We start from the raw sequence: 24,232 nt of genomic DNA on the forward strand, positions 1-24,232 counted from the left end.
TATTTTCTCTTGGGAAGGTTACAAAGGCATCTGCCTTGGCTTTTCTTTCCTATATTTCTTCGCTCGACACCAGACATGGCGCAAAGGTACGAGCGGACACTGGAGGAGCGAGAGGGATCAGCGAGTTTTGGAGAGCTGTCCTGTTTGCAATGAGAGGAGATGCAAGTTGCGTCATCCTGCAGCCCACGATGCGCGCATACTCTACGAAACTCTGAAACGACTTCGATCCAAAACTTCGACGCCCGTTTCCGCGACGAGTATGAACATGACTAACGGCGCAACCTACAGCAGGTTCGGCGGTCTTCACCAGCGCGACTCCCGTAGCGCCCTCTTCGAAGGGTACTCGGGCGGCGGCGATGCTAATAGACGAGGCGGCGGCAGCCCCGCTGGCGGCTATGGATATCACAGCAGCAGCAACACCGGCAGCCCGTCACCATACAACAGCTACAGCGCCTACGGCAACCCGAACATGGGCCCCGGTGCTGGCGGCAGTGGTAGTGGCCCCGGGGTGTACCGGTCGGCGACGCCCAATCAAAAGGGCCAGTACAGCGACGCGGTGCTCAACGAGCTCGAGAGCCAGAACGACGCACAGGTCGCGGGGATCCTGGGCAAGGTGCGGACGTTGAAGGATGTAAGTGGGCTGATCTGGCAGACAGGAATTGAGAGAAGGGCGATGCTAACGAGTGCTTTCCGGGGGAATAGATGACGGTAGCGATTGGCGACGAGATTCGAGATTCCTCTGCGCTCGCGGAGAAGATGAATGATACGTTTGACCAGACCAGGTTGCGGCTTCGCGGCACCATGAACAGGATGCTGCTCATGGCTCAACGCTCGGGCATTCCCTGGAAGGTCTGGCTGTTGTTTTTTCTGGCCGTCATTCTACTCTTTACCTATGTCTGGCTGTTTTAGACAGAGATTCGCATCTAACGACGAGTAATGCGGGAAAGTTGAGAGAAGAGAACAAGACACAACAACAACAACCGAGACGCTACAACAGAAGAACAGCGCCGAAGGCAAACAGGGCGACCTGTACGCAAAAGAACGACAAAGGAATGGAATGCGAGGCTGTCAAAGACGAAGACAAAACATAGAAGAGGAATCCGGGGGAGCAACTTTTTTTTCTTGCATTGTGCTTTTCACGGCGTTATAGGACCCATGCTTATCTTTGATACATTTCCGACTATTATTTGTCCTACCGCGAGAAGCTTGACTTTATTATTCTTTGATGGATATATACATTTTACACTATTAATGAGATTCAAACATTCACACGCAGACACAAGGTACCATGATAGATTTCGTATGGTGCATGCAATTATATACTTAACCTCGTCACGCTGGGGTCGTTGGGTATCAGACAATTACAAAAAACGAGGGGGACCGGGCTGTAATCAGCCACGCATGTTCCGTCGTCCCTGCACGGGGCTGCTATTCATGAAGCTACTCTCATCCTGTGACAAGAACGCGCTCAAATCCATGCTCGAACGCGGTCCTGCCGTCGACGCCCCAGCATTACTGCGTCTGTGCCGATGGCCACGCAGCGTTGGGCTCTGCGGGGGTACTAACGGCGCCGCCCTGGGCGCGAACCCGACATCTTCCTCCTCGGAGCTCTCCTCGGAGCTCTCCTCGCGTCTGCGATCATCCTCGCTCGACAACGCCGCATCAGAGTCTGTATGCTCGTAGCCCGCCTCGTACTCTTCCTCGGCTTCCGGGATGTCGTCGTCGAGATTCGCGTCCATGCCGAGATCCAAGTCGCCATCGCCGCCCTCATCGAGCAGAGAGCTCGGCACAAAGTCTTCTTCGTCCAGCAGGTGGCCCTGGTCCTGCGCGTCGAGCTCCTCTTCCCCGCCGCCATACATGTCGTCGCCGTCGGGATCACCGCGGACGAGTGCCTCACGGAAAGCGTCGTCTGTCATGCGCATCCGCGCAGCCATGAGATCGTTGCGGCGCTCTTCCCGCAGGGCTTCCTCTGCTGCGCTGACATCCGCTTCTTCCTCCTCCTCCTCTTCTTCCTCTTCGCTATCGCTACCGCCACCGAGCGCAAACTCGTCGTCTGCATCGGGAATATCCTCGTCCAGATCCTGGGCGCCGTCGAGCTGCACGTCGTCCATGGCGTCCTCACCCTCGGCGGCCGCTTCGGCCTCGGCCTCGGCAAGTTCCTGCGCCAATTGCTCGCGTCGCATCGCTTCTTGGTGCTCCTCCTGCTCGCGCTTCTCCTCTCGCATCTGGTGCAGGGTCTTGGGAAGCCCCGGTGGCTTCAGCCACGTGCTGCCAAAGTTTTGCACATTGGTACGACGTCGTTGCATGTATGCTTCGTCGGCGGCCAGACGCGCCAGCGCCGTCCGTTCGAGAATATGGCCGCGCTGCCTCTGGTGATGCCCGTTTGACCCTTGATGATGGTTATTATGAACGACATCGCCGCCTCTGGGCCCGTCGGGCAGGCCGCCTCGGATTGGCGCGCGGGAGGACGTGTACCATAGCGAGTGCGACTGGGGCGCGTTAGTAAACGAGGATCAAAGGCATGGTGATTTTGGAGAAAGGAGACGTACATCTCGTGGAGTAAAATCTGGTAGTGTTGCAAACATGCTGAATTGATGCCGAAAAGATGCTGTTTGAAGCTGATAGCTTGTCGGGCACAGGACAAAGCTTTGTGCAAGTAAACAAGCCCACCACAACAGTGCGGGGCCAATGATCCCACGCCTAGCACAGTCCGCAACGTACCATTTCCAGCCATAAAATCACAAGAAAGTCGCGTTTTGCTCGTGATATACGAATTTCATCTTATACACTGTGAATAAAGGTTGCGTAAGCTATGGAAAACCACTGCACCATCGAGCTTGAAGCGGTCCGAGAACCGTCGCACAACCTAGAGGGCTGCTAGCGGTGGAGTGATTAACACTAACATTCAAGCCACTTAGATCTTTCCATTGTAGTGTTGTTGGTCGTATTTTCTATGACTATGGTATCAACCTTGATTCTCAAATGTTTGGACCGCCGGCCTGGAGCGTGTTGCTTTTTGAAGCTGCGCCAACCCAGCGACTCGATTTTGACCTGCTAAAGCATCGGAGTTCTAAACCCAGTCAGTAATCGCATACCTGCTCACAGACAAGTACTCGGATACAAACTCACGGGGCCAATAAATGTGCTGCGGCACTTGAGCCAGAGAAGTAACGCATACGTAATCCTCCCGCATTCTTTAGTTCTAGAAAATTTCACAGTCGGTGAGAGACGTACCCATGTTATCCCTCGTCACTGGGAATGCCGCAGGAAAACAGAAAAAGCTGTGCCAAGTCAGTTTTTTGTCGGAGAGACAGCTCGAATAGCCTTAATATTAATGTGATAATAAGAAATGTTACATAAACATAACTCATGAGCTCATCGAACGGCGAACGTGGACGAAACGCATTGGTCATCTGATAGGGCTTCAACAATTGTCGGCCCCGGACCAACACGATGATTGTGGGTGCCGCATAGGACAAGCTGAGCAGGACGACAAGCGACGCGACGTAGGCGCTAAACGCAACCTGCGGGACCAGGTACAACAGCCCAAAGCAGACGTTGAACACGTAACAAAAAAGGATCGCACGGACGGGAACATTGAGGCGTGTCGCAATATGCTCAAAAAAACTGTGAAAAATGATGCCGCCATCGCGCGCCATGGCGATCACGAGCCGACTGGCGCTGGTGATGCTTGCACTCGAGCCATTGATAAAGCATCCGCTTAGCATCAAGCTGATAATGGTGGCCGCGGCCCGACCCTGTGTAGCGCGGAGCAGCATGGCTACAATGGGCATGTTGCCGGGAGCTGTTAATATACTTGTGGAATCTGTCAAGCAAATAGGATGACCAGCGTCATCAGCAAGCCCCTGCCTTGAATCAGTACTTCAATGCAAAAATAGGCATCAAGCCTGTGGACTTACGTCAATCCACCTACAACAATGGCATATATCAAGGCTCGAGGTGCATCGCGTCTCGGATTTGGCAATTCTTCCGTCATGTGCAACACCACGTCGAACCCGGTGAGGGAAGAGCCGACTGGAGAAGACCTAGGATCTAAGCCACTCCATCCGGCCAGCGGGTTTCGTTGTTGAAGTCCGTAAAGACAAATTCGACATTGGTTTTGGAAGATCTGACTGAGAGTACGAAACTGGTGACCACGACACCGAAAATGGACCAGTGCACTGCAAAATTATGGGGCCTTCAAGCACATATACGGGAATGACTGACAGGCTCCTGTATTCCGGCTTCCTAGAATATTGAGTCCCCATATATTGATGGCTGTCGTAGCGGATAGCACGGCCAGGAAAATGCCGTAGGTGCGCGCCGGTGTTATTTGGTACGAGTCATTGGAAGCGACAACAATGGCTGCGGAAATAAATTGTGCTGCTAGAATTAGACTCGTGCATGCCAAAATGAAACATATGAACCTGCCAGCAAAGTCTCCTTGCACAGTGACAACTATTAGCCAGCCGTGTCCACCCGACAAAGAAACTCTGTAGCGGTCAGAAGTTGGACTTATCCGGAACACAGTCTGCATACCACTAGCTTGAGCCATTTTTTCGTACATATCGCAAAAAACATAATGATATTGACCATCGGCTGTTGGCCAGATCGCAGCCAGCTCCTCCAGGCTGGCAACAACACACAAGCTGCAGAGAACGCAGAACAGAAATCCGTACAGAAAGGCGACGGAGACGCCAGACGGCAATATAAGCCCAATGGACCCCGCAAGAGCAATCCACGTACTAGATTCCTTGTAATTCGTTGTAGTGGTCGTAGTCAAACAGCAACGCCCCCTACTCTAGGATAGCAAATGCTATCGCGAGCGTCGATAGGGTCGATAGTCGTTGCTGCAGCAATCCATGATGCACGTTTTCAGAGTACGCCTTTTCGACATGACAATTTGTGAGGAAATATAGAGCATGCATTAGTTGATCAATCCCGGCGCTGTGTCTCTTGACCTCAGAATAAGTGGCGGGAAACTATAGAGTATGCGATATACAATTTGATACGAAAAGGAGACCAGTCAATTTAAGGCAATCTTGTTATTACTGGCGTGTGGCGCGTCAGCCGGGACAGTCTCAGTTGGATCTACACCTAGGGCTAATAGAGACAGGACTCCCAAAAAAGTTACTCTGTGCATCGCATTCGCATAGTCGCACTGCATCATACACCGGTGATAAAAAATAATTCCTATAAAAGAGGTACTCCGACACGGCAGATGTCGGGGGGGCTGGCTGATAGTGTGGTGGTGTTGGGGGTGGCAAACATGACCGTTAATAAATAAAGCAGAGCTTTTCTGACTAGTTCGCCGATGGCAAGGCAAGCTGGATGGCTATATACTTTTTCCATAGCATTTTTGGATCTGCCATATTAGTTGCCTTCCCCGCTTCGCCCCCCCAAGCCCTCAGGCAATGGAATAGCGGCATGACTTGCGGAGGTCTAGCAACGGCGACGACGGCAACTGAGATTCAGCTGTCCAAGAACGGCCTTTTCCGAGAATGATGGTCGCATAACGCCGATGCTGCTTCGCCGTTGGCCCCCTGGCGGGCACCGGCATTTCCGCCTCCTCAAACACGAATCTCAAGAAATTGCCCTTTTCGGCAAGGCCAAGGATGTTGGCATCCAAGTCAGGAATATATATGAGAATGACGCGTCTTACCGGTCTATCCGCTGATCCTATGTTCCGACTGATGCGCGAGGGGCTAGAAAACGAGTTTGTCCGTGGGCTTAATAAACAAGTAGCCGGCTCTTGAGGTAGTGTCGAGCCATCGCTACCTTCAGACTTTACCCTCAGCTCAGAGTCATGACCTCGACAGATGGCTTCTCTTGGACCAAGGCTGATGGACTGCGCCCTGGCATTCCTTGCGTCGGTGCCATCCAACCGCCCACCAACATTAAGTCCGCAGATATAGAATTCGATGTCATCGTCGTCGGTGCTGGATACGCCGGCCTTACCGCCGCACGCGACATCAGCGTAGCAGGTAACAGACTGGACAAGCTGAGGATCACCGAAGAAAAAAGCAATGAAACTGACACATGAGTAGGCATCAAGGTGTTGCTCCTGGAAGCACGGGATCGTATCGGCGGCCGCTCATGGTCATCCAACATTGACGGCTACCCATACGAGATGGGTGGTACCTGGGTGTACTGGGGCCAGGCCACCATCTGGCGAGAAATTGCGCGATACGGCATGCAGGACGAGCTGGAGAGCTCCTACGACTTTTCGCGCGGCATCAATAAGTTTCTCCTGGCGAGCACGGATGGTACGCAGTCATTCACACATGAGGAAGAGGTACGGTATTCCAGTCCCCATAGCCGAGCACGCCAAAATCCTAAATGCAAAGGCTCACAATTTTAGGACGCATTAATGCAGACAAGCCTGTCAAAGCTATTCAACGTCGATGGGAGAGACGGTCGCGATGCCCTACCAATGCCGCACAGCGCTCACCTGACGCCTTCTGATCGCCGCTTCGACACCATATCCGTGGCGGACCGTCTCATCGAGATCAAGGATATTCTCACACCTAACGAGCGCCTGTGCCTCGAGGGATTCGTGCTGCTATGCAGCGGCGCCACGCTGGCCACCACCAGCTTCTACGAGATGCTGCACTGGTGGGCGCTCAGCGGGTACACGTATGAAGGCTGTATCAACCACCTTGTGCGCTTCAAATTTCGGGGTGGCCAGTCGTCTTTCGCCCTGCGCTTCTTCGGCGAAGCCCTGGACTCTAAAAATATGTCTTATGCATTCTCCCAACCCGTCGTATCCGTCCAAAACGGCCCCCACAAAGTACAAGTCACGACGAGGAGCGGACGGACATTTACGGCGAAGCGCATGATTTCGGCGGTACCGCTCAATGTGCTCGATGCTGTAGCATTTGATCCGCCACTGCAAGAGGGAAAGGCGGCGGCAGCTAAGACCGGACATGTGAATCAGACGATTAAAGTTCATGCCGAGATTCGAGATCGTGACCTGCGCTCCTTTACGGGGATTAGCTATCCGCATAATGGTCTAATTTATGGGTTTGGCGACGGCGAAACGCCAGCGGGAAATACGCACGTAGTGGCGTTTGGGGGCCTGCATAAGCACTTTCACCCAGAAGACGACATCAACCGCACGATTTCCGAGTTTCACGGCTTCACACCAATGCATATAGAAAGAGTGGTGAGTACCCGCAGTGTGTGTAAGCTGGGTGCAGGAGTGCTGATTCGAGATTTAGGTTTTCCATAATTGGTCTCGCGATGAGTTTGCGAAAGGCGCATGGTACGTTTCTACTTGGCCTTGAACGTGCAGCAGACGACCTTCTAATAATCTGAAAACAGGTTCTTTTCTGCGCCAGGCCTGCTGGCGTCTCACTTTGAGGAGCTCCGAGCCCGCCAGGGCAACATCTTCTTTGCTAGCTCCGACTGGGCATCGGGCTGGCGCAGCTTTATTGATGGTGCCATAGAAGAGGGTACCAGAGCCGCCGCCAGCGTACGTGCCGACTTGATTGGTCGCTTTAAAATTTAATGATCTGCGACTGCCAGTTGATTACATGATAGAAGTAGACAAGGTCTTCCTATATATTTGTACATTCCCGAGACACTAAATCATGTGGTATTCCAAACCAAACCCAGGGTCAATTAAAAGTACACCGGTCGCTCCAACCCCCAAAAGAACTATTTACATAATCAAAACCTGCCGTTCACTTGTAACAATGTCAGTCCAGCTCGTGGTGTCGCTTTTGCTCCATATGTACTTGAGCGTGTCAAGCGCCACCGGGATGCTGCCAAAGCGTGTATTCGAGAATAGCTGTTTTAAGCGGCCAGCAAAGAACTCGCGGTGTTCTGGTAGCGTGCTCTCAGCCGCAGCAATGAAAAACGGCCACACGAGGGCATGGCTGCCGTCCGCCTCCGGATCCATGTCAATGACTGTCTGGCGCACCCGTTCAACCGAGGCGATGGATGATTCGGGTGTCGTCGTCTTTGAAGCTCTATTTTCAAAGATTTCGCAAGCCTGCTGCATGACTTCCGTCATTATATTGACGGTGACTTGCTGCTCTGGAGTTGAAGGACAGTACGACATGAATGAAAGATAGTCCGCGGATCGTCGACGCATCATGTCCAGTCCCTTTTGTGGGCTGGAGAGCGGAGATCCAAATAGCTCAAACCTGAAGTGAGTGTTAGCCTCGACGATGGGAAGGATGAATAAATCCAACATGTACATTTGTGTTTGTTCTTTGACAAATTGCTTGATGTTGTCAGGAAGGGACTTGTCGGACAATGCTGCTCGCGATAGCTGTAATAATAAGTCGAGAAGATAAACGTAATTTTTCGAGCCGGTGATGGTATCTCCCACCAAAAGCACGAGAATGGTCACCCAGTTAGAGTGCTTGAAGAATGAATCCGGGTTGGGGTCGAGTGCAGAACGCCGTAGCCTGGACAGCACCCGCTGCTGACCGACCTCTGCTTTCATTCGAAGCGATGGAACCACTTGGGAGAGGTGGAATGCCGAGACTACACCGACGGCCTGTGAAACCATGGGGTTCTGAGCCGCGAGGGGTAGAACCATCTGCCGGTATGCGTTGTCGTGGAAGTCGAGCACAACCATTTTTGACGCTATGAAATTGGAGACTGCGATACGCGTTCATTAGTGTTAGAAGAATTGGCAACAGAAGGTGCAACATACAATGATCAAAGAAGAATCTCGAGTCTGAGGATACGCTCTGAATCGTAGTGTCTGGGCCATATGTCCAGGGCGCCCGCTTAACCGACGACCTGCGCACCACTAAGCCGTCTTCCGATTTTGGCTTGATGATGGGCGAAATTCTGTGTTTCCCCTTCACACCTGGATCTTGCGTCTCGTCCGACTGCGAGCTTGTAGATGAAGAGGGCGATGCTGATGACCAATGTGCTGGCGTATCGGCCAGCGCGCTCGAAGCGGGGTCCTCTTCCATCTTGGGTACGACGAGCGCCGCAATTGGCACGTCTTTCGGGTTGTGCCCCGGTATGAGTTCCGGCTCTACCCAAAGATATTGCTTCGAATACGTTGTTTGGGCCGGCGTGGCTGTCCCATCGGTGGATGCGCTCGGTTCGGAAGCGCTGGCGCTGGCAGCGGCGGGGTGGACGGAGCTCTCGCCTGAGGTCACAGCCGTCGTGCTGCCCTTCATTTTGGCGGCGCCAGACTTTTTGCGCATGTACGGGCTGAAGCGGCATTCGATGCCCTGACCAGAGCACTTGATGCCCTTTTTCCGACACTTGAAGCACTCGGGCTCGGCCTTGTCGCAAATGACGCGGCGCGTCCGACATTCGAGGCAACCTGGGTCCAGAGGCTGTTAGTTGGTTGACTTTCACCGACAGTCCAGATGATGCGCCGGATAGTCGTGCCGGAGCCTGGCCATTGTGCGGATGCACTTACCATTATTTCTCTTGGCAAGCGACATGTTGGGCGCGACAGCGGAGCTCCGATGTCTGGAATGGATCCAGCTCGTTACGACATGCCACGGCGAGACGGGCGGCCACGTAGGGCTTCGCAAGCTGCTGGTTTGTTATATGGAGAGGCGCGTTTGTCGACTCGTCTTTGGCCTCGACAACCTGCTTTGACGATGTGTAAAAGGTCAAAAGCTGGAAAGGCAGGGCTGTCTGGCTGATGCGCCAAGAGTGCGGGGCACCAATCATTCTACTGCCATTCTGGGCAAAGCTGGGGCGGAAGACCGGAGTGTCTAGTGCCTGTAGCGCTGATAGCCTAGTTGATCTTGCAGAACCGCCTCAGTCTTCTGGTCCCGTTGTCACCTCTGGCGCGACAGCTTCAATCTCAGGAAAAGAAAAATTCACGACGCAAAAAGAAAGGTACAGATTATCCGTACTCCGTACTGACTCAACAGAGAAATGTATGCAGTCAGAGCGAAAGAGACAAGAGGCAACAATTGTCTTGGGGCCGACCATGTCGATCCGATGTACGTCATTGCCTAGAACAGAGAGCGGGATTATGCGGCTGTTTCAAACACGGGAGAGCGAAAAGGTTGTAGCGGCGTAAAGGAGAGAGGAAATATTGTGACGGACGACCTTGAGCAATGAGATGGGGCGACTCTGGAGAGCAAGGAATACAGGGACCAGGGACTACATCATATAACTATGTAACATCCCGCTAAAAAAGTAGACAAGGCAATTTGTGGCGACAGAGCGAGGAACGCCTTTGCCAAGATCCTTTGCGGCACACAGCTGGCACCGGTTTATATCAGCAATACTAACGATGGCAGGGGCGACAAGGTCTGTGCCAATAGCGCTGGATACTGCGTGGAGAAGAGTCTACGGGCGCTGTGCGGCGACTTGACGTACCAGTTCAAGTCGGGACTGCCCAAGGTGTGCTTTGAGAGCGCCAAGAATTGCGACTTCTACAGGGAGGAGACGGTCAAGGGGAACGCAGACAAGAACAAAGCGCTCAAGTGTAGTGATATCATCTGCTGAAGCACCAACAACAAAGTGCCAGCCAAATTTGCGCAGTGCGCCAACTGCCCGGACAAGTGCGGCGCGGGCGAAGTTTCATTCTCGAGCGTGTACGATATGAACAAGCTGAAGTAAATTGCCAACCTGGAGGCGGCCATTGCCAAGTGTCCCTAGGGGAGCTGCTTTGGTCAGAGCACACAATTCAAGAAGGGCGCGTTTGTGCAGTGCGGCAAGGACAAGCTGGAGTGTAAGAACTTTGTCCGCGAAGCAACGATGAAGTGTACAACGATCTGTAGATAGCGCTGGACGTATTAAACTGAGAGGAGGCCCTGTGTTTCGTTACTATGCAGCTTCTGTCTGTTTTGGGAATAGCTATTGAACGAGATCAATAATACGAGCCCGTGCACCCTCGCACTTCGGTTGCCCATGGCGGTTAGTAGTGAGTAGCAGAGAAAGAAAGTAGTAGTAGTCAAACTGTGTCTACAAATATGTGAAAGTCACCTCGGAAATGTTATCTCTTTAAACGGCAAGAAAAGGTAGCAGGTATGGAAAATTAGATAAAGCTGCGGTAGACCAGCCGCGGCAGACCAGTCGTTTCTCAGATCCAGGTACAACAATAGCTTATTTACGAAGTTACAATTGACCTATTCCTTAAACAATGAGTTCAAGATCCTGTAATGGGGTATTCCAATGACAGACCGACCATGAGTCGCTCAATATGGGGTTTCTTCTACAACGCAGGCATATTCTCCCACCATTCGCTTCCGCCACACTCCATGCTGCGGCGAGAACTTGTCGGCATCGCAATCAAAACTCACTTTCCGCCGGTAGACCACAGAAGAGTCCGATTGAGCTAGGCTGTTCAATTGAACTGGTTTCCGCTGCACAAGTACCGCCATTTGACTGACAAGACGCTGGCCCTTGCTGCGGCTCTCCTTGATCTTTCGCGTGAAGTTATCCAGACGCACTCTGTCCAATTCTGCCATGCAGATGATTGGTTATTGTTCCAGATATAGTCGCAGCTGGAAATCCTTGGTTGCTTTCGCTTTCTGCTGCCGACAAATAGAGCCGGCATTGCCGTGCCGCCCGAGATTTTGTGCTTCTAGTGCATGTACACCTTGCCGGCCTTTTTTGGAGCGTCCAGGATGCATCTGCCCGAGCCCTTCACACTATCTAGGTAATGATAATATTATAGAGTAACGAGACTTTGGGAGTCTACAAAGGAAGGAATAAATGGGCATAGAGCACCTCTTCGACTGAGAGGATACTTGGCCAAAATGCGCAGGTGCCCTTTCTGCATCCTAGATACGCCTTATCGCGTATCACAACACCGACCATCGATAAAGGCTGTCCCGAAAATTCGGGACTCGGCAGCAACGCTTAGATAGGAGAATTTCTAGAAGCAGAAACAGAATGGCAATCATGCTATCGAGATGCAATCTGAACCACAAGCGCGCAGATAAGGTTACGGCACAACAGTGGTGCATTCGCCTACCTCTGAGCGGTCCCAAGAACGCTTCCGTGCGCGTGATGCGCATACTGCACAATAGACGCCACAAGGTATCCATCCATCTTGGTACCAGTTGCATTAAAGAGAATGATCGGGCAGTAGCTTTACCAGGCGCGGTCGACTTGGGGTGCTTCAGCCAACATTTTGGCAAGTACAGTGACCATATCGAGCCTGGCGCGACTATACTACGAAGTAGGTGCAACACGGGCACTTCGGCGAGGACAAAGTTGGAACACGCTTGTCGGGCCTTTCGGGCGGCCACACCGCAATCCCAACTATGGATCGTTCAATTTTGCGCGTGTTCAGAAATATTCGGGTTTGGCACCGCTTACACCGCGTCGGGCGAATGCGGAAAGCCCGTAACCTCGCCACTACAGCCGCGGCCAATCCTTCAAGCAGTGGGAGTCTTCGAGAGCCCCTGTGAGACCGCCCATCAAATGGAGTGTAACATGGCTTTGTAATGGCAATTCAACCAGTTGACAAGCCATGCGGGGAAAAAAGGGACCCGGGCGGCAACCCATTCCTCGAATATGGCTGGCCCTAGAATTGTTGAAAAAAACCCGGACTGGCCCGGCTCACAGTCGACGTACTGGGCCAGGCTGTTTTTGGCCATAACACCCCCCCCCCCCGATGTCGGTAGACGCTAGGCGCATGTCTTATCTATCAGACAACGGCGGATGAAGAGACGTGTGGTTCTGGCTGCAGCGAACTATCCTCTTTTTTTTCTGACTGGACTGCTGGAATACGGAGAGACTGCGCTGATCTGGGTGACATCCCTGTCAATCACATTTTAGTACCTCGGCAATAGACTTGTCGGCGCAACCATTCATGATCAAGCGGGCTGTACGTTCGCTACTTGAATATCTAGTAACAACAAGTTGTTACCACTACCAAAGAAATAATTTTGCAGGCAAGATAAAGCTGTTTGTGTAGGAACCGCATGACTTTTTCAGTGCTCGGAAACGCTGGAGAGGTGTCGCAAGCACACCCCCGGCAGCCGGTGCAGGCTTAGCCTGAAGATCCTAGCGATGGCCCGGCGCAATGGGTTTGGTCCGAGATAAGAGCATCCCTAGCGTCCAGGCGCGTGATTGGCCAGCTGAGGCACTGATAGTTCGTCCTTGGGCGAAACGGGGGCGACGCCCATGTGTACTTATCAGCGCCGCCGCCATTTCAACTTTTTCTTCGCCTGCGACCTGCTTGACTGCTCAGAATGGGACACTACCAATAAAGAGACAACGTAGCACGAGCCGGAGCTGAGGAAAAGTCGCGCAACCGGCGGGGTTGCTTTTGGAAATTAGCTGCCGCTCCGAGATGCAGCAGCTGTCGGGCCTTTTGGCGTTCTCCGCTCAGTGGCTGGCAGATTTTAACCTGTATGAACATAGAAGCTGTCCTATGCGCAACTTACCTCTTCAATTCACAAAATGAATAGCGACCGGTATGTATACGTATTCTTGCGGTTGCCCCCTGTGCTGTCAAGTTAAACTGGTAACTGTCACAAGCTTCAGCCTCTGCCCACCTGCGTCGATTTTGGGACCATCACTGACCAGGCTCCCAAGCAAGTTTGAAAATAGCAGGATGCTGATTGGCAGGAGCTGCAGCCATGACGTACTGGCGCCAGATTGGAGATGAGATTTACTGTAACCAAGCCCCGTCGCTTCAGGGCCCCTGTGGGGTAGGGCCGGCCAGCACAGGGATGTCTGGATGCAGGCATGGGCTTGTTCATTTTCGTAATGGCTCGGTAAATAGAATATGACGCCAAATGACCGTGCATGCAGGGCCGGAAGAAGGAGGCACGGGGGCTGAAAGGCTATGGTACATGCAAGACGTTGTTGCCGATGAGCCCCGAGGTACACAGCACAGCTGGGGAGAAGGGAGAACTGTAGAGGTAATACGCGGTGCAGCTGTTTAGTTACTCCGTGCAACAAAAAGACTTCTAACATGAAGTTAAGTGAGGAGGCTACATTGATATTCATTGGGTTTGCGATTGCCCGTGGACGTACGGAGTAGAGTGCAGTGGATTCGAGCGCGACTGCAATAAGCACACCTCCCAAGTTGCCAAAAGCAGCCACTCGCTGCACGGCTGCAGAGACTGCACACAGATCGAGCCGGGGGTTGTTGCCCGCTGACGTCTTCATCCAGCGACAAGGCAGAGGCAAAAAGGCGATAATGACAGCACAGCCTGAATGAAGAGGGGGCGGGGTCAATGAATATATTTCACGCCAGCTGCCTTTCGCCCAAGGAGGGGTGCGCATCTTCCGGGAAACTTTCGGGAAGAGCACAGTAGCGTGTCTGGATGCCGCGAGGTTGGCGAGATGGTGGTGATACATAGAGATGGTCCACCTCCCAAGTCGGGGTTTGCAGTGCATTTTCCGAGGAGACGAACAGAATAATGCAGAAAACCCAGTTCAGGACTGGTAAGAGAAGCCATGCTCATCATCACAGTCAGCTATTACGCTTTGGCACAGGCGAGGCTCTGCTGGCTTGGCGAGAATCATGAACCGCGGAAGAACCAGCGTAGAACTCTCCGTAAATCGGAGTAGCTTTGTAGGGCAATGCGGGAAAAGGTCGTGTGGAGGTGGTTCATTTGGTTATGGTCCAAAAGTCGCCTCACTTTGACCCTTGTCTTGGCTGACCAGCCAGTAATTTCTTAGCACCCAAGCACCCAGTTCTGCTGCACAAGGACAGGCAGGCATAAAATTGTCTGACATGTGCTTCGGAAAGCCCACCACCAGAAGCGGAGAGCAGCGCCTGGAGATGCGTCCGGCCGGGCTGCAAGATGGCGCTGGACTAGTAATGCCCTTGTGTCTGTAGGGACTCAGGGAGGGAGAGCTACTCGAAGAGCCTCGTCCACTATTCGCCTGTAGCAGCTTAGTACTCTGGACTCCCCCCACCAATGCGGTGTGTCGCAGATAAGCATGCTACCCACCCCTGCGGGCTATCCTTCCGGGGGGCTTAGAGAGAGTCGAAAGACTGAGGGAGAGACACCAAACAGGACGCGCTCAGGGAAAAAAAAAAGGTTGCGTCGTCTCATCCGTAGCGTCGTCTTGCCTAGCGTAGCGTGTTGGCGAGCGAGTAAGAGGCCAGCCATTTGCAGCATGCTCTCGTCTCGGTGGGCCGTGGCGAGGGTTTCTGGATGGTGTCTAGCCGGGCAATATTCCATGTGCTTGCCCGCCGCCATGTGGCTAGCCTCTCCATGCTCGACAGCTGCGTACCGGAGGTGGCGTCGCGGCGAGAGCTCCATGTTACCTGCCACAGATGTGGTGTTTTGGGAATGCCGTAGAGACACCATTTTAGACTGAGCGACTCCGGAGTTGCCCATCCATCTCCCCATCCCCCATCCCATAGCCGGTAGGCGTCCCGTATTAATACCGAACGCTCTGCCCATACCCCCCTTCGTCTTGGCCTGCTTCCTCTTGTCATCTCTTGCCTTTCTCCTTCTTTTTTTCCCTGGCCGGAATTCCCAATTGATTACTCTGCAGCTTGCCGCTCAGATTGCATAGCGTTTATGAGAGATCTACCACGACAGACCCCGATATCATGTGAGTTGCTACCTGTCGCTGTGTTTTGTCTTGTTTTTGTTTACGGCTCGGGGATTTCGGATTTTTATTCTTCTTTGGCGCCCCGTTTGCTTTGGAACTGCCGCCGCCATTGATTGCATATGGACTCTCTCTCGTCGAGGCAATGACGTCGCATGCCTAGTTGGGAGAAGCGCAGCGACCGGGTTCCGGCCCCGGCTTGTGCTACTGATCTGTGACATTCGCCCGACAAAAGCAGCCCGACGCTCGAAAGCAGCAGTTACATGGTTCAAACCGGGGGCCACGCGAATACCTTGCGACGACAAGTGTTGTTGCCTTTTGGCAGCGACGCCGACCAGCCACGGGCATTGGTCGGCGAGAATGCCCGACAGAGGCCGCGTCCTGAGTTGAAGAAAGCCAGCAGCATGTCGCAGTGCGCAAACGCTAAAGAAAAAACCAGCCTTGGCCGCTGTTGCATTCTGAAACGCCAGACCGAGCCCAAGGACATGGGAGCATCTGGAATGGCGAGCGGCTGCACGACAGGGTGAAGGCCACAGCTGCAGCGGGGGACTGGTTGGTTTCGGCGGCTTCAGCGCTGGCGTCTCCCGAAGAGGGGCAGCGGAGGGGCAGCACAGGCGGGCATGAGCCGTCTTGCAGCGGGGTTTAGTGCCCGCCCATCAATTGCGCTGGGGACAAATAATACAAAGACCAACCAGAAGCCTCATAAAATCAGCACGACAAAGAAACGCCAAAAAAAAAAAAAAAAACACCACGCCGGTCCCCTGCTGCAGACAAGAAAAAGAGGCCAGCTCCCCACCACAGCCTCGGCCCTGATCCGCTACCGGCGAGAACTGCTGGTGGCTGCCTGTCTACTTGTCTCCGCAAAAGTCTAACCAGGTGGCGCCACTGGTCTTTCGGTGGTCCATCAGTGAGCAGCCTTTCGGCGGTCTTTCAGTGGCCTTTGGCGTACTGGCCGTTGTTCTTCTGGCGGCTACAGCGCATCAAGTACCTGGAGCGACCATCCTGTCAGCCACTCTACCGAGCTTAAGCTTTTGGCCTCCTCTGTTGGCTTGCAATGCCAGCACCAGTGGCCCTTCGGCGTCGGCGCAAACCTTGTCCCCCAGTCCAAAACCGCGCCCGTTCCGGAATTCCAGTCTCTCTTTTTGTCTTTCATGTTTTTCGTCTTTTTTTACTCACCTTGTCCTTTACGCACACTACTGACACATTTCACCCAGATACCAACGCAGCCTTTCAGCTGCCCAACTCAACTCACAACGGCCTAGGCAACTCTTATACGCTCCCACGACCGGAGCGCTCTCGCCACCACTGCCGACCTCATCTCGTCATTCTGCGAAGGCTCGCCTAGCATGGGTCTGCTAGACGATTTCGACGACCGACAAACCCATATTGAAGCCGAACAGGAACAATACCACCCGTTTGAGTACCAGACCGAGAACAATGGTTCGTGGGCTGGTGCTCTGCCGGTGAAGCAGGGTCTCTATGACCCGTCCTTGGAAAAGGATGCCTGCGGTGTCGGTTTTGCCTGGTGAGTTTCCAAATGCACTGATGAACCGATCTCAACATGCTAAATTTCGATAGCCACATCAAGGGCAAGGCTAGCCATAAGATTGTCAGCGATGGTAAGCAACTCTCACTACAACCCACCGGCATCGTCAAGCCCGACCACTAATAACATCAACAGCACGAAACTTGCTCTGCAACATGACCCATCGAGGAGCGGTCGGCTCCGACGCCAGAGACGGCGACGGTGCCGGTGTCATGACCTCGATCCCCCACCGCTTCTTCATAAAAAATTTTGAAAAAGAGGAAAATATCAAGCTGCCTCCCCAGGGCCAGTACGCCGTCGGCAACCTTTTCTTCAAGCCCGACGAGGAGACATTTGGCGAGTCCAAGCGGCAGCTGGAAGAGGTTGCCGAGTCCCTGGGCCTGCGCGTCCTCGGCTGGCGACGCCCGCCCGTTGACTCAACCTTGCTCGGCCCCGCGGCCAAGTCGCGCGAGCCTATCATTGCCCAGCCCTTTGTCGTTCTCACCTCGGCATACGGTCCTGGCGTCGAGCCCGAGAATACGGACCCGGCGACCTTTGACGAGCGCCGCTTCGAGCGCCAGCTGTTTGTTCTCCGCAAGCGTGCCACCCACACCATCGGCCTGCACAACTGGTTCTACATCTCGTCCCTTTCCAACAAGAACATTGTCTACAAGGGTCAGCTGGCCCCCGTCCAGGTCTACTCGTACTACCACGACCTCGTCAACGCCGACTACGAGGCGCACTTCGCCCTCGTCCACTCGCGTTTCTCCACGAACACTTTTCCCTCGTGGGACCGCGCTCAGCCGCTGCGCTGGGCCGCGCACAATGGAGAGATCAACACACTCCGCGGCAACAAGAACTGGATGCGCGCCCGCGAGGGCGTTATGCAATCCGACGTCTTCAAGGAGGAGCTTGAGCAGCTGTACCCTGTCGTCGAGGACGGTGGCTCCGACTCGGCCGCCTTTGACAATGTCCTCGAGCTGCTCACCATCAACGGCGTCCTGTCCCTGCCGGAAGCTGTCATGCTTATGGTCCCCGAGGCTTGGCAGGGCAACGAGCACATGGATCCCAAGAAGGCCGCCTTTTACGAGTGGGCAGCGTGCCAGATGGAGCCTTGGGACGGTCCCGCGCTCTTCACCTTTGCCGATGGCCGCTACTGCGGCGCCAACCTTGACCGCAACGGTCTGCGTCCGTGCCGCTTCTACGTTATGGACGACGACCGCATCATCTGCGCGTCCGAGGTCGGCACCATCCCCGTCGAGCCGGAGAGCGTTATTCAAAAGGGCCGTCTGCAGCCCGGCCGCATGCTGCTCGTCGACACACAGGCTGGCCGCATTATTGACGACAAGGAGCTCAAGGAAGCCGTTGCCAGCCGCCAGGACTTCCGCGCCTGGCTCGACAAGGAGTTGATCACCATGCCCAAGGTGCTGGAGAATCTCGAGCCCAAGATGGACCTCGCGGCCAAGCCCAACGAGACGCTACTCCAGGAGGACCCCATGCTACTTTCCTTTGGCTATACCCACGAACAGGTCTCCCTGCTGCTCGCCCCCATGGCGGCGGACGAGAAGGAAGCCCTTGGCTCTATGGGCAACGATGCGCCTCTCGCGTGCTTGACGCAGTCGCCGCGTCTACTCTACGACTACTTCCGTCAGCTTTTCGCCCAGGTCACGAACCCGCCCATCGATCCCATTCGTGAGTCCATTGTCATGTCTCTTGAGTGTTACGTCGGCCCTCAAGGCAACCTACTCGAGATGGATGCCTCGCAGTGCGGCCGTCTGCTACTGCCCAGCCCTATCCTCTCCATTCCCGAGTTCAACGCACTCAACAAGTTGTCCACTATCCACTCCGAGTGGACTGTCCGCACCATTGACCTGACCTTCCCCAAGTCCGAGGGTGTTCAGGGCTACATTAAGCACCTGGATCATATCTGCAACGAAGCTACTGCTGCCATCGAGGCACACGACCGTATCATTGTCCTCTCTGACCGCAACACCTCCAAGGACCGCGTTCCGGTCTCGGCGCTCCTCGCTTCCGGCATGCTTCACCACCACCTTGTCAGCAACAAGTGGCGTTCCATGGCTGCTCTCGTTGTCGAGACGGCCGAGGCCCGCGAGGTTCATCACATGTGCGTTCTGCTCGGATACGGTGCTGACGCTATCAACCCGTATCTCGCCATGGAGTGCATCCTCAAGCTCAATCGCGAGAACCTGATCAAGAAGAAGCTGTCCGACGAGACCTTGATCCACAACTACAAGCACTCCTGTGACGGTGGCATTCTCAAGGTCATGAGCAAGATGGGTATTTCTACGCTTGCCTCTTACAAGGGTGCTCAGATTTTCGAGGCCCTTGGTCTAGATGAGACTATAGTTGAGCGCTGCTTCCGCGGTACTGCTTCCCGTATCCAGGGCCTCACCTTTGACCTCCTTGCCGAGGACGCGTTCCGCTTCCATGAGCGCGGCTTCCCCTCGCGCTACACTGTCGACATCAAGGCGCTCCCCGAGTCGGGCGAATACCACTGGCGCGACGGCGGCGAGGCACATGTCAACGACCCGACGTCGATTGCCAATATCCAGGACGCCGTGCGTACCAAGAACGACAAGTCCTACGAGGCCTACTCGCGCTCCGAGTACGAGCAAATCAAGAACTGCACCCTCCGCGGTCTATTGGACTTTAAGTTTGAGGACCGCACGCCTGTGCCTATTGATCAGGTCGAGCCCTGGACCGATATCGTGCGCCGCTTTTGCACGGGTGCCATGTCCTATGGCTCCATCTCGATGGAGTCGCATTCCACTCTCGCCGTCGCCATGAACCGTCTCGGCGGCAAGTCCAACACCGGTGAAGGTGGAGAAGACCCGGAGCGCTCCGAACGCATGCCCAACGGCGACACGATGCGCTCCGCCATCAAGCAGGTTGCATCCGGTCGTTTTGGTGTCACATCTGCATATCTTGCCGATTCCGACGAATTGCAGATTAAGATGGCGCAGGGAGCCAAGCCCGGCGAGGGTGGCGAGCTGCCCGGCCACAAGGTATCCAAGTCGATTGCCCGGACCCGTCACTCCACTCCGGGTGTGGGCCTCATCTCGCCGCCGCCGCACCACGACATTTACTCGATTGAGGACTTGAAGCAGCTTATTTACGATCTCAAGTGCTCCAGCCCTCGCTCGCGCGTTTCTGTCAAGCTCGTATCTGAGGTTGGTGTCGGTATTGTTGCTTCCGGTGTCGCGAAGGCCAAGGCCGACCACATTCTCATCTCCGGCCACGATGGCGGTACCGGTGCTTCGCGCTGGACTGGAATTAAGTATGCCGGTCTTCCCTGGGAGCTGGGTCTGGCAGAAACTCATCAGACGCTTGTTCTAAACGATCTCCGCGGTCGCGTTGTAGTGCAAACCGACGGTCAACTACGAACTGGCCGTGATATCGCCATCGCCTGTCTGCTCGGAGCGGAGGAATGGGGTTTCGCCACAGCTCCTCTTATCGCCATGGGATGCATCATGATGCGAAAATGCCACCGTTCGTCGGCCCTTTACCCCTAAATGCATTTGAATGACTTTGCTAACCTTTTCGTAGTGAATACGTGCCCTGTCGGCATCGCCACCCAAGACCCCGAGCTCCGCGCCAAGTTTCAAGGTACTCCTGAGCATGTCATAAACTTCTTTTATTATCTGGCCAATGAGCTTCGTGCTATTATGGCTCAGCTTGGCTTCCGAACCATTAACGAGATGGTGGGCCACGTCGAGGTTCTCAAGATGCGCGACGACCTACGCACCAACAAGACAGCCAACATTGACCTTTCCCTGCTCCTGACGCCCGCTCACCAGCTGCGTCCCGGCGTGGCCACTTTCAATGTCCGCAAACAGGACCACAAGCTCTACGTCCGCCTGGACAACAAACTCATCTCCGAGGCCGAGCTGACCCTGGACAAGGGTCTGCCCTCCCGCATTGAGTGCGATATTGTCAACACAGACCGTGCCATGGGCACTTCCCTGTCTTACCAGATCTCGAAGCGGTACGGCGAAGCTGGACTGCCCATGGACACTGTCCATGTCAACATCAAGGGCTCTGCTGGTCAGTCCTTCGGTGCGTTCCTTGCCCCGGGTGTTACGCTGGAGCTGGAGGGTGACGCCAACGATTATGTCGGTAAGGGCTTGTCTGGTGGTCGGCTAATGATCTATCCGCCTCGCTCTGCCCAGTTCAAGGCGGAGGAGAATATCCTCATCGGCAATGTTTGTTTGTACGGTGCTACCGCTGGTACTTGCTTCTTCCGTGGTGTTGCCGCCGAGCGTTTCGCCGTCCGTAACTCGGGTGCCACCGCTGTCGTTGAAGGCGTTGGTGACCACGGCTGCGAGTACATGACTGGCGGTCGTGTGCTTATTCTCGGCAGCACCGGTCGCAACTTTGCCGCAGGCATGTCTGGCGGTATTGCCTACATTCTTGACAAGAACCGCGACTTCTTGGGCAAGCTCAACACCGAGATGGTGGAAGCTGGTCCTCTCGAGGACCCTACGGAGATTGCCTATATCCGTGGCCTTATTGAGGACCACCACCACTACACAGGCTCCGAGCTCGCCGCTCGTATCCTCGTCGACTTCAATCGCGCGCTACCCCGCTTCATCAAGGTCCTCCCTGTGGACTACAAGCGCGTTCTCGAGGAAGAGGCGGCCAAGGCCAAGGAGGCAAAGCGTGCCGAGTACAACCTGCCCGCCGTTGCCGGCGTCCCCTCGCACCCCAAGAAGGAGGGGGAGAAGGCAGCCAAATTGCAGGATCTTGAGGAGGCCATCGGCGACAATGCCGTCGAGAAGAAGCGAGCACTGGTACTGGACAAGACTCGTGGCTTCATGAAGTACTCTCGCCGCACCGAAAAGTACCGCGCAGCATCCGCGCGGACGAAGGACTGGGCCGAGATAAGCTCGCGTCTCAATGAGGACGAACTGAAGTATCAGTCCGCACGCTGCATGGACTGCGGTGTACCGTTCTGCCAGTCGGAGACGGGCTGCCCCATCTCCAACATCATCCCCAAGTGGAACGAGCTTGTCTTCCAGAATCAGTGGAAGGATGCCCTCAACCGCCTGCTCATGACCAACAACTTCCCTGAGTTCACCGGCCGTGTCTGCCCGGCGCCCTGTGAGGGTGCCTGCGTTCTCGGCATCAATGAGGACCCTGTCGGCATCAAGTCCATCGAGTGTGCTATCATTGATCGCGGCTTCGAAAAGGGTTGGATGGTGCCCCGTATCCCTGAGGTGCGCACCGGCAAGAAGGTAGCCATCATCGGCTCTGGCCCCGCCGGTCTCGCCGCTGCCGACCAGCTCAACCGCGCCGGCCATCTCGTCACCGTGTACGAGCGCGCCGACCGCCTCGGCGGTCTCCTCATGTACGGCATTCCCAACATGAAGCTAGACAAGCGCATTGTAAAGCGCCGCACCGACTTCATGGCCGACGAGGGTGTCATTTTCAAGACGGGTGTCGCCGTGGGCGAGGACGGCCATCCAAGCCTGGCGAGCCTCCGTGCCAACAATGATGCCGTCGTCATCGCCACTGGCGCCACTGTCGCGCGCGACCTGCCCATCAAGGGCCGCGAACTCGAGGGCATCCACTATGCCATGGAGTTCCTGCACAAGAATACCAAGTCGCTACTCGACTCGGAGTTGGCTGACAACTCATACATCTCGGCCAAGGACAAGCATGTTGTTGTCATCGGTGGCGGCGACACGGGCAACGACTGCATCGGCACGTCGGTGCGCCACGGCGCCAAGTCAGTGACCAACTTTGAGCTGTTGCCGCAGCCGCCCGACGAGCGCGCACACGACAACCCTTGGCCGCAGTGGCCGCGAATCTACCGCGTCGACTACGGCCACACCGAGGTGCGCCAGCACACAGGCAAGGATCCGCGCGAGTACTGCATTATGTCGGAGTCATTTGAGGACGATGGCAGCGGCAAGGTCAAGGGCATCAACACGATCCGCGTTGAGTGGACCAAGAGCCCGAGTGGAGGCTGGGACATGAAGAAGGTGGATGGCTCACAGCAGTTCTTCCCTGCGGATCTGGTGCTGCTGGCCATGGGTTTCCTTGGCCCCGAGGCCCGTGTTCTGGGCGAGGAGGTTGAGAAGGATGCGCGCAAGAATGTCAAGACACCCCCTGGCAAGTACTGCACCAACCTGGATGGCGTGTTTGCTGCGGGCGATGCGCGCCGCGGACAGTCATTGATTGTCTGGGGCATCAACGAGGGTCGTATGGCAGCGCGCGAGGTTGACTTGTTCCTCGAGCAGAACACTAACCTGCCTGTGACGGGTGGTTTGGTCAAGCGCAAGGCTACGGAGATTCTGGGCCGTGTTGCGACAGCCAAGGCTGCAGCCTGAGATTGAAGACCTGAGAAAATGAACAACGAATATAACAAAAATCAACAAAACAAAACGAGCAAATATAAGAAAATCAGATGGGCTAGCTTGCTTGATACCCGCAAAAGTTTACAACACCATTTTCTTCGCTCATATGTGAAGATTGCACCTGGGGATAACATGTTTTGATGCAGCATGATAGTTCTGAATTTGAATGATTTAAACTTAAAAAAGAATTTGCTTGTGAGCAACAGTATAAAAATCCAGATGATACAAATTGAAGTTTGCAATGAGTGTAGTAGCAGTGGTGGCATGGACCAGCAGAAGGAAATATGCAACGGCAGCAAGTCATGGAGGAACTCTACAAATCATAATCCTGAAATACTCATCCATGTTGTGAAGCTGAAGGCTACCGGGGGCAGATTGAGATGAAGCAGTCTGAAAGGGCAGTTTTACGCACTTGATGAGAAGCCAATTCAGAAGCTACAGCTACTGCCTGATGCAAACCTAAAAAAAATCAATACGTACGGAGTAAGCTGATGGGCAATGCGCGTGTACTGAGTAGCTGCAACATTCTGATGCGGGAATGGTACGACTGTCTGCCGGTCTCCAGCATTCATCATGATTCAATTGTATCACATGTGAGAGTCGATCAATGTCGGTATTTCTTGTTATTCTTTCTGATGAATTCCAACAGTGTCCAGGATATAACCATCACTCCCATTTCCTACCTACCTAACTATCGGACCACGTGCTGCGAGTTCGACGCCACCTGTAGGGTTTGGTTGCTTTCAGCGAGAAGGGCGAGGGAACGGCACTAGCCGAGGGCATACTGTACTCCGTAGATACCTATCTACCTGCCTACTAAGAGTGCTGTGGGGTTTAGGGGGGGGGGGGGGGGGGG

General features: G+C 54.4%; 6 protein-coding genes across 7 annotated transcripts; 4 read left to right on the plus strand and 2 right to left on the minus strand.

Moving 5' to 3' along the window:
- Positions 1 to 75: 75 nt before the first annotated feature.
- LMH87_010611 (uncharacterized protein) lies at positions 76 to 909 on the plus strand (the record flags this gene model as incomplete). Of its 2 annotated transcripts, none has more annotated exons than XM_056197793.1 (3): positions 76 to 86; positions 289 to 631; positions 703 to 909. In XM_056197793.1, 3 exons carry the CDS (start codon positions 76 to 78, stop codon positions 907 to 909), a joined length of 561 nt encoding a protein of 186 aa, XP_056054807.1. The 2 variants fall into 2 exon arrangements, with proteins under 2 accessions (XP_056054807.1, XP_056054808.1); XM_056197794.1 differs by having other exon boundaries at positions 292 to 631.
- A 482-nt stretch (positions 910 to 1,391) lies between these two features.
- Positions 1,392 to 2,724, minus strand: LMH87_010612 (uncharacterized protein; the record flags this gene model as incomplete). The annotated part of the gene is made up of 4 exons (XM_056197795.1): positions 1,392 to 2,389; positions 2,476 to 2,489; positions 2,550 to 2,566; positions 2,722 to 2,724. 4 exons carry the CDS (start codon positions 2,722 to 2,724, stop codon positions 1,392 to 1,394), a joined length of 1,032 nt encoding a protein of 343 aa, XP_056054809.1.
- A 3,082-nt stretch (positions 2,725 to 5,806) lies between these two features.
- LMH87_010613 (uncharacterized protein) lies at positions 5,807 to 7,510 on the plus strand (the record flags this gene model as incomplete). Its single annotated transcript, XM_056197797.1, has 5 exons — positions 5,807 to 5,984; positions 6,048 to 6,295; positions 6,362 to 7,165; positions 7,221 to 7,264; positions 7,324 to 7,510. 5 exons carry the CDS (start codon positions 5,807 to 5,809, stop codon positions 7,508 to 7,510), a joined length of 1,461 nt encoding a protein of 486 aa, XP_056054810.1.
- Positions 7,511 to 7,663: 153 nt separating this feature from the next.
- LMH87_010614 (uncharacterized protein) lies at positions 7,664 to 9,422 on the minus strand (the record flags this gene model as incomplete). Its single annotated transcript, XM_056197798.1, has 4 exons — positions 7,664 to 8,150; positions 8,205 to 8,613; positions 8,669 to 9,298; positions 9,398 to 9,422. 4 exons carry the CDS (start codon positions 9,420 to 9,422, stop codon positions 7,664 to 7,666), a joined length of 1,551 nt encoding a protein of 516 aa, XP_056054811.1.
- Positions 9,423 to 9,867: 445 nt separating this feature from the next.
- LMH87_010615 (uncharacterized protein) lies at positions 9,868 to 10,446 on the plus strand (the record flags this gene model as incomplete). The annotated part of the gene is made up of 2 exons (XM_056197799.1): positions 9,868 to 9,935; positions 10,239 to 10,446. 2 exons carry the CDS (start codon positions 9,868 to 9,870, stop codon positions 10,444 to 10,446), a joined length of 276 nt encoding a protein of 91 aa, XP_056054812.1.
- A 4,994-nt stretch (positions 10,447 to 15,440) lies between these two features.
- On the plus strand, positions 15,441 to 23,349 carry LMH87_010616 (uncharacterized protein; the record flags this gene model as incomplete). The annotated part of the gene is made up of 6 exons (XM_056197800.1): positions 15,441 to 15,474; positions 16,686 to 16,792; positions 16,872 to 16,996; positions 17,050 to 17,090; positions 17,153 to 20,506; positions 20,564 to 23,349. 6 exons carry the CDS (start codon positions 15,441 to 15,443, stop codon positions 23,347 to 23,349), a joined length of 6,447 nt encoding a protein of 2,148 aa, XP_056054813.1.
- Between the last annotated feature and the right edge of the window lie 883 nt (positions 23,350 to 24,232).

This window comes from Akanthomyces muscarius, chromosome 5 (genome assembly GCF_028009165.1).
Source record: "Akanthomyces muscarius strain Ve6 chromosome 5, whole genome shotgun sequence".
In the NCBI taxonomy this organism is placed as follows: domain Eukaryota; kingdom Fungi; phylum Ascomycota; class Sordariomycetes; order Hypocreales; family Cordycipitaceae; genus Akanthomyces; species Akanthomyces muscarius.